The sequence below is a fragment of the Balaenoptera borealis genome, assembly GCF_965194805.1.
Source record: "Balaenoptera borealis genome assembly, chromosome: 10".
Classification (NCBI taxonomy): Eukaryota; Metazoa; Chordata; class Mammalia; order Artiodactyla; family Balaenopteridae; genus Balaenoptera; species Balaenoptera borealis.
In genome coordinates this window covers 57,172,832-57,186,964 of record NC_138874.1, presented here as the reverse complement: position 1 = coordinate 57,186,964, position 14,133 = coordinate 57,172,832, and the positions used below count along the sequence as shown (strand labels likewise).

At 44.3% G+C, this 14,133-nt stretch overlaps 1 protein-coding gene across 2 annotated transcripts in view; it reads left to right on the top strand.

Moving 5' to 3' along the window:
- Nucleotides 1–14,133, top strand: part of PSAP (prosaposin) — a 32,308-nt gene that overhangs the window by 4,775 nt on the left and 13,400 nt on the right. For both annotated transcript variants that reach the window (XM_082407242.1, XM_082407241.1), the window contains exon 2: nt 12,286–12,419. In XM_082407242.1, coding sequence (XP_082263368.1) covers nt 12,286–12,419 — 134 coding nt within the window. The remainder of the gene's footprint in view (nt 1–12,285; nt 12,420–14,133) is intronic.

Here is a 14,133-nt window from a genome sequence, read left to right as displayed (position 1 = left end):
AAGTCCTGTTTTGGATATTTTAAACACTTCATGAATAATAGATATTCTTGGGTTAGGTTTTTTTTTTTTTTTTGCTAGTGAGGTTCATTCATTTTGAAAAGTTTAGATCTGTTTCATCCATTTTCACTACACTACAGTATTCCATTTATATCATACTTATTCTCCATTCTGTTGATAAACATTTAGATTATTTCCAGTTGTTTTATTGTTCTGTTACAAACTGCTTCTATAAATACTCTTGTGCACATGAACAGACATTTCCTTAGAGGATATACCTAGGAACAGAATTGCTGAGTTGTGGAGTATATCTGTTTTCACCTTAATTAGAAATTGCTGAATTACTCTCTCAAATGATTTTAGGAATTTCTGTTCCCACAGAATATGCGGTTTTTAGTTGCGATATTAACATTTGATGTCAAACTTGAAATTTTGCCATGATAAAAGGGTGAGGTGGTTTTCATTTGCATTTCTCCTTTTATTTGTATCTTTAGAGGTTATTTCATGCTAATACAGATAGATCTATACTACTACCTTTCTAAAAAAACATAAAAAATTTTGGAATAATCTTAGATTTACAGAAAAGTTGCAAAGCTAGTACAGTGAGTTTCTATATACCCTGAACCCAAACTTCCCTTACTGTTAACATCTTACATAACCGCTGTACATTTTTCAAAAGTAAGAAATTAACCTTACTGTTAACTAGACTGCATACTTTATTTGGATTTTACCAATTTTCCCACTAATCCCTTGTTTCTGTTCCAGGAGTGGATCCACAGTACCACATTGCACTTAAGTTGTCCTATCTTCTTAATCACCTTCTACCTCCCAGCTGTTAAAAAAAATAGCTGCAGAGTATTTTATTGTATGGATGTGTCAATTTAGTTAAACCTATTGATGGACATCTGTGGCACAGAAAAAGTGAGATGGATTCTGATGACACTTCCAAATTGTAAAATTAAATTCTGGCCACATTTGGATAGATACTGCTTTTGAAAAGAAATTCTTTATATGACAGGAAACTACGTAAATAAGATTGAAGGAGATGTTATAGAAAGTTTTTTGGCCAGTCTTAGTGATGTCACTTATTACAGTAAAAAAAACAAAACAGAACTCCTTTAACAGCTGTGCTGGAATGCTGTCTCCATGTGCAGGCGCTGATGCCAGAGGGTCATGTGGCTTTTCCTGTCTCACTAGGAGTAAAACCTAAAGTTTATTCTGCAAGGTCATGTCACCTGGCCCTCGGCTGCTGTTCAGAGTCCTTCCTCTCCCATCAGGTCAGGGCTGCTTACTTACTGTTGCCCAGAACCTTTGCATTTTGTGTTCTACCTATCTGGGTCATCTTCCTTTCCGGGTAATCATGTAGTTTACTCTGTGCCTAGGTGTTGCCTTACCAGAGTTGCGCCCTGCTCTGCCTGAAATGTCCGTGCCATTCTGCCCTAGTCTTGCTCTTCCTTGGCTTCATTTTTCTTCTTAGCACTTGGCACTGCCTGGCATCATATGATGTGTTTTTATTTGTTGTCGTGGTCACTGACTGGATCTGCAGCATGTACAGCAGTGTTTGGCCTGTAATAGGTGCTCAGTCCTGCTGAACCGTGGTGTGAGCTGTAGCAAGAGGACTTAAGCTCAGTAACTGCTGGTGGCTCGGTGTGCGTGAAACTTAAATGCTGGTAGTGCCAAATCTTTATCACGATTAAACAAAGCATTTTCTTTTATTAACTGAAACTAATTTTAAGAAATTGTGTTTAGGAGTTTGCAAATCAAGAGTGACTTTGGACTCAAGTGAAGTGTTGGCTTTTAATAGTAGTTCATGTCCAGGTTAGAGCCAATCCCCGCCCCCACCGCCCCGCCCGAGCCTTTTGGAGAGGATTTTATGTAGAGGTTAGGGACACAGGACCCTAACATAACTAAGATACCCCTGGTGGGCCTGATTTGAGGTAAATCTGAAAAGGGAACCAGCTATAATTTGAGGAGGTTGTTTCCCCTCTTTTTAGTTCCAGAACTTAGTTGTTTTTAAATGTTTAACCCAGTGGTTCTCAAACTTTTTGGTCTCAGGATCCCTGTATACTCCTGAGTCATTGAGAGACCCCAAAGAGCTTTTGTTAATCTGGGTTATATCTATGATATCTACCATCTTATAAATTAAGCTGACAAAATTTTAAAAATAATCCTTAAAAAAAAATAAATCCATTGCATGTTAACATATTGTGATTTTAATGAAAAATAGCTGTTTTCCTAAACATAAACCTATTTAGTGAGAAGAACAGCTTATTTTACATTTTTGCAATCTTTTTAACACCTGGCTGGATTTTCAGCTGCCTCTGCATTCAGTCTTTTGCACTGTCACATGTCATATGCTTCCAGAAAAATTCCACTGCTCATTTTTGAGTGAATGAGTGAAAAAGGCAACTAACATCTTCATATTACTATTATGAGAATTTTGACCTCATGGACCCCCTAAAAGAATCTCTGAGACCCTCAGTGTTCTGTGGACCACGCTTTGAGTGTGAACCACCAGTGTAGCTGATTTGCGGGAACTACAGACATCATAGTAGGTGACACTTCCTGAGAGTTCATTGTGTACCCAGCACTGTTCTAAGTGCTTTTTGCTTAACATTTTATCCTCACAGCAGCCCTCTCAGGTGAGAGCAACTAAATCAGAATGCTGGGGACATTCTCATATCCTGCCCTAATCCATGCTGTGGTCTGAATTTTAGATTTCAGCATTTCCAGTGAAGGTGGTATTCCTTTTAAGTATTAAGTACTCAAAAGTGACATTTATAGTAGACACACTTGCATGTATCTGAAACTTTTTACTTAATAAACAATCATGTGCGATGAGCCCAGAACACTGAATTTCCTTATTAGTGGGTTTGCATGAAATCTTTTTTTTTTTTTTTTTTTAGCATAGTATTGTCTTCTTCAAGGGTGCAGAGACCACCCAGCCGGTTAGCAGGGATGGGATAGAGCCTGGGCCGGCTTCTGGCTGGCTGGCTGAATTGATTCCTGGGCTGTACCCTGGGCTGAGTGTAGAACCATACAGATGTGCCTTTGACCTCTGCCTGTACCCATTCACCTGGCTGGACCTTGGGCATTTCTGTCAGGGGCTTCTTCATGGTCCAGTTGTGGAGTAATCTTATCTAAGGTGATTTAAGTTTATGTCTGATCATCACCTGATAGGTTGACACTTTGGAAGAAGAGCTTTGCTGACAGGAGTTTATATTGGACTGAAGTGCTCCTTTTTTCTTTTTTTAATTAATTTTTTTTATTGGAGTATAGTTGATTTACAGTGTTGTGTTAGGACTAGAGTGCTCTTTTTTTAAAAATATATTTATTTTATTTTTGGGTCTTCGTGGCTGCATGCAGGCTTTCTCTAGTTGTGGCGAGCGGGGGCTACTCTTCGTTGCGGTGTGTGGGCTTCTCATTGCGGTGGCTTCTCTTATTGCAGAGCACGGGCTCTAGGCACATGGGCTTGCGTAGTTGTGGCATGCGGGCTCAGTAGCTGTGGTACACGGGCTCTAGAGCGCAGGCTCAGTAGTTGTGGCGCACGGGCTTAGTTGCTCCGCGGCATGTGGGATCTTCCCAGACCAGGGATCAAACCTGTGTCCCCTGCATTGGCAGGCGGATTCTTAACCACTGCGCCACCAGGGAACCCCTGGAGTGCTCTTGAATGAACTAGATAGGAATTTCTCTTCCCAAAATTAATTATGCCAAATTGAATCATTCTTTTACAATCTAAGAAGATCACACAGCCTTGCCCCTCAGTGTGTGTTATCACACAAGGCAGTGTACCTGAGGATTCTGTTGCTTTCTTCATGTGGATTGATTTCTTGTCCTAGAATGATCTGGCCTGTGAGGAAAATTAAAAAGCAAGGGGGCAGTGGGAGAGGAGAAGCAGGGAAGAAAGAACCTTTGTCTTAAGTAACAGAAATAATAGCTTATCTGAGCCAGAGGTGATGGGATGTCAGCCTAGCAAGCTTGAAAGCTTTATTGCCACAGATTCCTTTTGTGATAAGGGGACTATTTGGACCTTACTTCCTCCAGATCAAGGCAGGCTGCCTCTAAGTGTATGCCATTCAGAATGATTAAATGGGCAGTATTTTTATTCTGCTCTGCAGAATGTTTTCCAAAAGCAAGATCCTCTAAAGAAGAGACAAGTGCTCTTTGTCATCGAAGGTATTTGTGACACCAGCTGTTTCATCGAGTAGTCAGTGTTGAGTGCATTGTGTTATCTCCTGCTCTTAGGGAATCTAAGTGCACAAATTCTCCTGAGAAATGTCTGAATGCGGGGGACCTGAGGTAGATACTGCCTCTCCTGGGGTTCCTCTCTCTTGGTTTCCTAGCAACCTGCTTGTTGCCATGGCAATGCATTACCCAGGCAGCAGATCCACTGCCCTGTGGAATGTGTGCTCTGATTGTTGAGATTGGGAGGCTGCTTGCATTTTCTGTTACCCTTTTTTTTTTGATAATTAGACTCGAACAGTATTTAGCATATGTTACCTGAAATATTTAAAAGGAATAAAAAAGATTTTATATGGCTAAAATAATAAGACTGATTGTTTTAACAAATAGGGCATAAAACACACATTCTAGGAATGATTATCCCTTTCATTCTGAGGTTGGTTTTGAAAATCTTTGTTAATTATATGGTGTACATGGACTTTTAAATATCTGCAATGGAGGTAAGCCTTAGTAAAGACTTGTCATTTGGAGACTATTTTGGTGAATGAGGTAGATGATTCAGCTGGTATTATAGTTAGGCTTAGGTTTGACTGCAGACAACAGAGACCTAGAATAATGGTATCTTAATTATGATTGAACTGTTCCCATCTATCATAGCGAGTTCAGGAGCCAGGCAGTCTAGGGCTAGCATAGTGGTTCTACTTCCAAAAGAATTCGGAGACCCAGGCTCTTCTAGCTCAGTGTTCTGCATCATTGAGGTCTAGGCCCTTCCTTCATGGCCCATCATGGCTGCCAAAGTTCCAGCCATCACTTGGCTTTAAAAGTGCAGTAACGTCTACTAACATCCCATCAGCCAGAATGTGGTTTCATGGCCAGACCCTGCTACAAGAGGGACTGGGAAATGTGGTTTTTTATTTTGGCAGCCATGTATGTAGCTAAGAATTTGTGGCTCTATTCCTTTGAAAGGAGTGGAGAATAGATATTGCTCCCACAAGGGAGCAACTTGTGGTCTGTGCCACACTGGGCGATAATTGTTCCCTGAAACAGGTTGTAAGGTTTAACTATTTTTTTCTGATTTTAAAAGTAACATGAGAAAAAATTAATTTATGCCAATATACAAAAATTAGAATGTGAACACCTCCCTTTGTCATCCTTTCCCTCAAGTCCACATTAACAACAATCCAGTATACAATTAACTGAGCTTCATAAGTACCAGACACTCTCAGTGCTTTCTGTGCTTTCTTATTAATCTTCACAGAATTCCTGAGAAGAGGGCACTCTTTTTTTTTTTAAAGGAAGTTAATTAATTAATTAATTAATTAATTAATTAATTTATGGCTGCATTGGGTCTTCGTTGCTGCACGGGCTTTCTTTCTCTAGTTGTGTTGAGCGGGGGCTACTCTTCGTTGCGGTGCGCGGGCTTCTCATTGCAGCGGCTTCTCTTGTTGCGGACCATGGGCTCTTGTCACGTGGGCTTCAGTAGTTGTGGCTCGCGGGCTCTAGAGCGCAGGCTCAGTAGCTGTGGCGCATGGGCTTAGTTGCTCCGCGGCATATGGGATCTTCCCAGACCAGGGCTCGAACCTGTGTCCCCTGCGTTGGCAGGCGGATTCTTAACCACTGAGCCACCAGCGAAGCCCCAAGGGCACTCTTATTTTCCATATTTTGCAGATAATTGTGGCGTAAGTTTTCTGAAGCTTGGCTTTAGTAGACAGCAGAGCAGGAGTTTTGTCAGATCTGTCTACCCCCAACACTCAGGGCAGTGATCATGTTGCCATACTGCCTCTGTGCCCTTCCAGAGAGGGAGAGGTTTTTGAGGGGGCTTTTCTAAAAAGTGGGTTCCACTTCTTAGTGGAACAGTGAACAGTGAAAAGTGGCAACTTTCTTGGGATTGGAGGGCAATCAGCCTGTAGCTCCAATTACATGAATTACTGAAAACTTTTCACTGGTGGTGTTACTAGTGCTTCGCTGGGCACCTCTCATTTTTGCACACGCGGGGCTTCTTGTTTAGCTCCTAGCTACCAGTATCGACTCCTGGGCTCATTACAGTGGGGCCTGTGCTTCACTCTCCTTGAGATTTCTGGGTCTTGAATTTAGTAACCAACAACTTCTGAGGTTGTTGGGAAACAGCTCTCTAGGTCTTCGAGCTGCCAGTTAATGACCTGATTAAATGTAGAGAAAGCAAATAGAACATCCTTGATTCAGCTATTTGTGGAACACCTGTTCTGGGCAAGATGGTAGACGTGAAAAAGGTCTTCCAGTTGCTACTGTGGATAATAATAGTAAGAGTGCTCACTGGACTGTTGTAGCATGCCAGCACTGCACTGTGTTGTACAGTCGGTTAATTTTTACAAATCCCTTGGAGTAGGTACTAGTAATAGGCCCATTTTGCAGATTGGAAGACCAAAGTCTGAAGGTCACATGACTGGAAGTGGTAGAGCCATGATCTGAACCTTCACTGTCTGATTTCAGAGTCAGTCTGGTAGGGGAGTCGAGATAATGTGGGTAAATTAAGGTACCAGAGAGATAGATGATGATAAGGAATGATGGTTGAGAGAGTAATACTCTGGCAGTTGAAAGTGCATAGTTATGTCATCTCTTTTCTCAAAACAATCCAGTGATCAATGGCTTCATCCTCATTTTACAGATGAAAAACAAGCTCAGAAGGATGGTGATTTGCTTAGGGTCATTTGGACAGGACTTGCAGGCAGATCTTATTTTCTTTTCAGTATACGGTGTTTGAAAAACATTTAACTTATTAGATGGTGGGTAAGTTGCCTTAGAAGCCTCACTCTAAACTTGGGGTTTAGCTCCTTCTCACTTAAGAAGTCATCGTAAGAGCACCTAAAACACACACGGCTATGGTGAGCTCTCCCTCCTTCCCTCCCTCCCAGGCTCACTGAGGATTTTTGGTCAGAGTCTAGAGCTGCCACAAAGCCCATGACTGATGCGGCTCATGGCAGCTGTTCTCAAGACAGTAAAATTCCACTACAGCCTGTCTTTGTTAAATGACCTACATGTGGAGTGGTTTAGAGCACATCTGCTTATTTTCTTCTAAGCCTAGGAGTAAGAAGGGAACAGAGCACCCACCCCTTTCCTAAGGAAATAACCACTGAAGTCTTTAAAAAAAAAACAAACAAACTGAAACCCTGTCCTAATAAAATGAAACTTGGTTGTGGGGTTTTAGTGTCTCTGAAGTGATCATTTCTCTGACTCCAGCCCGCCAGCATTTGTCACTGAGGGCTCGAATGCCAGGCCCTTGAACTAAGAAGTGTAGTGCTTGCCTCACCCTGAGCAGTGATCCTTCTTAATAGGACAGATTTAATCAGAAATCTCCGGGGTGTCAGGCAGACATTCTAAGAACTGTCTTAGAGTTCAGCCTGTTGCCTCAGGGAAGGAAGTTGGTTTTTGGGGGCAGTGTGGGAAGATGAAAATAGAGATGAAAGCTTTGCTGGGAAGATGTTTTGAGAAATAACTCAAAAGAAAGGTTAGGGTAATTTTAATATTGGTTATGTGTAAATACTGAAAATGTCATTTGCCTCATTATTATAAGAGTGAAGACTTTTGTAGCCCCTAGAGGTCTTCTAGCCCCGCTCACCACTCAGGATCCCTCTTACACAGAATCCCTCTCGGTTGGGCATTTCGTTTCTGCTTGGTTGCTCCCACTCTTGTAGAGGTCATCACATAACAAGCAAACTCATTCCCTTGTTTTTTTTTTTAAAGCATCAGTTTGATGGTTAGAGGACAGTTCAGGCTTCAGAGTGAGAACTCTGACTTCAAGTTGAGACTCTGCACTTACTAGTTAGAACTTGCTTAATCTCTCACAGGTTTCCTTTAGTTTTTTCTTTCTTCTGGCTGTGCCGTGTGGCATGTGGGATCCTAATTGCCCACCAGGGATCAAACCCCACGCCCCCTGCAGTGGGAACGTGGGGTCTTAACCACTGGACCACCTGGGAAGTCTCCGATTCCCCTTTTATAGCCTGTGGATGTTAAGTCTGTTCCTTACCTTGAGCTGTGGTCTGCTTCCCTTCACGTCTGCCCACCGCTCTGAGGTCTGGGATCTGAAGCCACCACCCAGAGCAGATCCACCCCCATGTCAGAGGTGGAAGGTGTCCTTCACCTGTGAAGGTAACTGTGCGTATCCCGGAAACCTTCTCTCTCCCAGCTAAACACCTGCAGTCTCCTAAGGGCCTCGCCTTCCGACCTGCTGTGTTCCCCTGCGCTTGTCCCTGTCCCACGGGAAGCAGGGTGCGCAGGTGTGCTCTGCCTGCCTGTGTCCACTCACGCCGCAGCTGCTGACCCCCAGCTCTGTCCTTGTACTGTTGGCTCTTGCTGCCCTGCTTTTTCCTTCAGCCCAACAGACTTCACATTTAAATTTAACCCAGAGAGTTTCATTTTCCCAGCTGTCTTCTTCAGCCCTTGCTGCCCCTGCTCCCTGCTCAGCCTTCTTGGGATGAGCCTTGCACTCCATTTAGGTGCCCATCATCTGGATCTCCCCACCTCCCCCTCGTTTCTGCCATGTCACAACTGGGCGACGCTAACACGAGCTGTCGCCCACAGCATGGACCATGGGCGACACTCATCACAAGGGATGAGTGCCTGGTGGGGTCTTTCCCAGTGGGCCTGAGGTCTGCTGGAGCCCCGCTCCTGAAGAGACAAAAGTGTTCTTTCCCTTCAGCAAAGATCACTGCTCTCCCTCAGAATGTTCAGGAATCCCCCTCCCCCCGCCCCGCCCCACCAGTCTTTCAGCTGCCCTCTTTCAGATGCCAGTTCAGTTTCCATTTTGAAGAAGCCACCTCTGGCTCCCCCGAGCAGTTGGGCATTCTCCTTGCAGCTCCATGTTTCTGCCAACACAGCACCATTGTTCTTGTGTCTGTCCCTCCCACCTGAAGGCACTGCTTGTCCCAGTCAATGGAGTTGATAATTGTGCCTTCATCTTAGTTGTTTTCCCACTTCCGTGGGGAAAAACCATGCTTACCCTGGGAGCTTTCAGTCCCCAGCTGGAGTCCCCGGACAGGTGTTGAGAACCCCCTGAAGTGGTGTGAGGGTTTTGTGTATTAGTACGTTTTCTGAGGAAAGGATCTATGTTCCAAACTTGTTCTGACCCACTGTTTTATTCCCTCTCAGGAGACCAGCTCCTGAAATAAGCCCCTGAACCTCTCAGCAGGTCGCGCACTTGGCATCACCAGGCTTGTTTCAGCCTCATTACCAACCCTGAGGACACGCAGTTGTTTCGGGTCATTTTAGGAAATCCCACCACAGACCATTTTAATAACATGCACCTTTATGAATTTGGCTTTAGGTTGGAGGTGAATGGGGAGGTCTTGCTAAGGACTGAATTTCTAGGAGCTGGGACTTCAGTTTTCATTTCTTAGTGTCCGTGAAATCTGTTTTAGGCTTGGATTGGGTGACCTCTTAGGTCTACCCAATTGGCCACCAGGCATATATTTTACCTCTAGTTCTGAGTTGGGGGCTTGTTACCGTTCAGCAACTGTTAGGATTGGGAAATGACCTTGGGTTCTGCAGTAGCTGGACTAATTTCAGATAGAAGGGGCTACTTTTTTAGTCCAGAATAGCCTGGCCAAAACAAGTTAACAAGTCTTTATAGCAGGTGATTACTGTTTCAAGTTCCTAGGGGGAGTAAACAAGTTACAAAGTATTCTTGCTGCTTGGGCCTGTGATAGTGCATTGTGTTCTGGAAACCTGATAGATTTTGGTCAGTTACAGCTGTTCCTGGTTGGGAAGGTTGGAGAAAATCCCCAGACTGAGTATTTGTAAGGATGGAGAGTGGTGGTCAGGCCTTGTGCAGGGAGCCCTGCTTTTATCTGCTGAGGTCCATCCTTCCGGCTTCAGTGTGTATCACTGTGTGTTCCTTTGCCTAGAGACTCATTTTGTAGCCTCCTGTTCATAATTCGAGCTCCTAATTCAGATGTAGAAGCAGGCAGTGTACTTAGTGGGTACTATTCAGGAGAACTGGGAGGCCAGTACCTGGGAGGAGCATGGGAAGTGCTGGTGGGAGCTGCCAGGTCTGGGGCTTTCTCTGTGACCCCCTCACTCCTCAGAGCCCTTACCCTTGTGACTTGACTTCTGCTCCCCTCTGACCTCCCAGGACCTACGGCTGAAGGCCCCAGCCTAGCTTGGCTACGTTATGGTTAACCATCTGGGGAGTGTTGTACTGTTTTCAATCTGGCACGTGTTTTCCCACAGAGACCAGACCAAACCAACAGTTTTTGGAATGAGGCCAGTTCTTTTGAGTTCATGAACTGGTTGTGGGTTGTGCAAAAGGGCAGAGAAGGCTGTAATCTGGGCAGATTAAGAATTCGTTTGGTGGTGTCTGAAGGGGCGCAGATTATCTGGCTTAAGCTTTCTGGGGACCTGTGACTCCGTGTCTGCATGAACAGTTTGTGGAACTATAGCTAAGCTTGAATAGTAAAGTAATGAGTATTTCTTTTCCTTCCTTCTCCTAGAGAGAGAGCACCCACTGCCCTCCATGTGTTGTAGCCCATGGTGTGTGTGTGTGTGTGTGTGTGTGTGTGTGTGTGTGTGTGTGTGTGTGTGTGTGTGTGTGTGTGTGTGTGTGTGTGTGTAACATGCAGCATGACTCCTGAGGTTCTAAATCTGTTTCTTACGTGGCTGTGGGGTTTTCTTCTCAGACCCAAGCCAAATGTTTTCTGTTTACAGTAGAAGTTAGTTCAACCCTCCTGTGATAGCTGCTGGAGTTTGACCCCTGCGGAGTCATCCTTCTGCATGTGGCCCGATGTAATCTCTTGTTTCCTAGCGAGGTGTGAATGTGAGAGTTTTCTTCCCAGTTTTTAGTTCCAGAATCAAGGAATACCATAGTTCTCTCAGGGCAGTTTATAAAATATTCTTTAAAAGTTACACACAAACAACATGACATGGGGAATTTAAAAAAGTAATTTAGCCAACCACCTTGTTTTGTTTATTTTCTGATTTTTGTACAACCCCAATTTCATATTCTTGAATATTTTTCTGTTTGACATACATCATTTTTATAAGTATATTTAGCAACTGCATAATATTTTGGTAAGAATATCACTAGTTTTTTCCCTCTGGTTTTGACCATTCAGGTTACATCTGCCTTTTTTTTAGTATCCTGAATTTGACTTAATATATATATATATATATACTTAGGCATATTGTATTTTACCTCTTGAATTACTGGATTTCCCTAAAATGTTTTATTAGAAGTGGATTTTTGAAGAGAGATTTTTTTCCCTCAGTTCTTGAAATATATTAATATATTTTGAGAAGTACTTACTAGTCACACTGCTGTCAGCCTTATAAGAATGCATCTTTTTCCACAAATTTATCACTATTTGGTGATAAGGTTGTTTGTTTTTGTTTTCCGTTGGCTATTATTTTAACTTTAAAAATATGGTACCTTCTTGCTTTAACCTGCATTTCTTTGGTTCCAGGTGACTTGAACCTTTCTTCTGTTTTTTTTTTCCTAATCCCATTTCTGTGGTTGTGACTTTTGCCCGAGTCCTTTCCTTGTTACACCATAGATGAAACTCCGTGTGTGCAAATTGGTTTCGAGTGGACATACTTACACTTTGTGATATCCAAGCTTTGTAGTTTTGTTTTTTGCTAGCAACCTTGTTTATGTGCAAAAACTCACCCAATTGATTATAAAAGGTCTCTTCTACTAGAACAACATTAAGAGCCATTGTTTTATGTAATAAGGATATGACTCTTTGTGTTCTCATTACAATTTTTTTAACTTTGGCTGTTTTTCATTTCTGCAGAAGTTAAAATCTTCTATTCTTAAACCTGCCAGTCTTTTCTCTTGTGATTTCTTTCATTACTTCATGGAAATTTAAGATGGTAAAGATTAAAAGGACTGATCTGTCTGATACTGTTTAAAAATAGTGTGAGAGGAAAACGGTGAACCAGGTAGATTAGTCCCTCCCAGCCCTGTGACATATGTGACAGCGCAGCTCCTTGGCTGTGTGGCTCGTGTCTCATACAGCTGGTGAGGGGCCAGCCTAGTGTCCCGCAAAATGCCAAGGCCCCTGATGCCGGGGAAGCAAGTGAGGTGGGCCTGGTATGTGGGAATGGGCCGCGTCCTCACACTGATTATGCTTGCAGCTCTCGCCAGCCCCGTCCTGGGCCTGAGAGAATGTACCAGAGGCTCGGCCGTGTGGTGCCAGAACGTGAAGACGGCGTCTGACTGCGGGGCCGTGCAGCACTGCCTGCAGAACGTCTGGAACAAGCCGGCCGTGGTGAGTGCCTCCGACTGCCGGGCCTCTGTGTCGTCTGTAACTGCTGCCCTTTACGGAGCGCTCTCTCCTGCGTCCTTTTGTTTGTTCTTCCTGGTGAACCTGAGACCTGTTTGTGGGTGGGGGTACCCACGAGGAGGAGTGGAGGGCTGGAGCGGGGAGGCTGCATTCCCCCAAGGCCGCCCAGTGTCCTGGTGGCACAGATAGGGCGAGGTCCTGCCGGTCCTCCACCGTGTGCCCCATGCTGCCCTCCAGATGCAGCTCCCACCTCTCCACCCCACGTAAGGGACCGGCAGGTGCAGCTCCCATTCCCAGGACTGGGCACGCGGGTGCAGTTCTGTCCTTGGTCACTCACTCAAAGTAGATGCTAAGCTTTTGAAATCCTTTCCCCCTTTTTTGGTATTTTTCTCTTTTAAACAGGCAGATCACTGATTCAGACCCTAGAGCTTGGGAGCTATCTAAAATTTTATTTCCAACTATAGCCAAACTGGAAAAGATGCCACTGATTTTTCATCTAAACAGTGGTAAATATAGCACCTTAATGTGGGGAATACTCTTAAGATGACAAACCTCAAGTGCATACTCCACACAACCTGAGTCCTCTTGGGAGACGCCCAAGCGCTGCTGGCCGGGCCAGCCGACTACAGGAAGTGCTCTTTGTTTGCTCTGGGATGTGCTTCAGCCTGTGGTGCAAGGCAGGTTTGACTGTGTGGAGCTTGAGGTCTAAAACTTGTCGGTGGCCACTAGTACTCCTTCAGTAAGAGAAGAAGAATTAATTCAATAACACTGCTCTTTTAGGTTCTGAATTCACTGTCTTAAACCACTCTCTGTGGCCAAAATTACTTTCAGATTTGGTTTCTAATTTGCTTCTGATCTTGTTTTTAATACTGCTTCCTCTTTTGAAGTTTAACGTATCATGGGGGGAGTTTAGATCTTTCTCTCTTGACAGGACAGTCTTGTGGATACCGGAACCTCTCGGGCATCGTGCACAAATTCATGATATCATAAATTCACGACACTAAAAAAAGGCATATGTAACCTGAGTGGCCCCATGCACAGTATTAGCCTGATTAGGTCCAAAGGTTCAAGGCGGTTTCTCTAAATGCAGCTAAATTCACAGGTGTTCCTTAATCTCACCCAGATGTGTTAGTTCCTTCTTCATGGGTTGAAAATTGGTTGACATAAAGAAGGGAGCGCCCCAAGAGCTTTGAGGACTGGCTAGAATTTCCGTGGTCCTGGGCCATGTAGGGATGCCAGGCTTGTCTAGAAGACTTCGTGTCGTGTCTCTGAGCTCTGCAGTGGTGACGTGTGGCCTCCACTGGCACACAGCACTGCCCAGGAGGTGGAAGGCAGACAGAGTGCCGGCAGCAGTGCTGGTGGGAATGCGCAGAGGTCTGACTGGGCCTTGTTTCACTGCCCGCACCCTCTTAACTCTGTGATGTTCCATCACATTACCGATTTTCTCTGATTTCTGCTGCCCTGAGTTCCAGCTGATTTTTGAGCCTCAGTTTCTTCACAGAGCTGTTGTGAGCATGAATGTGAAACGTAGCCTGTGCCGTGTGCACTGAGCAAGGCGCTGAGGGGTAGAGGGTACAGGAAAAGGGTTTCTATCCCGTAGAAGCACAGAGTAGTGTGATCAGTCACATCTAAGCCTCCCCCGCGGTGTCCGGTGCTTCTCATCTAGGTTGGGGGACGAGGATGTGCCAGTGTGTCAGAG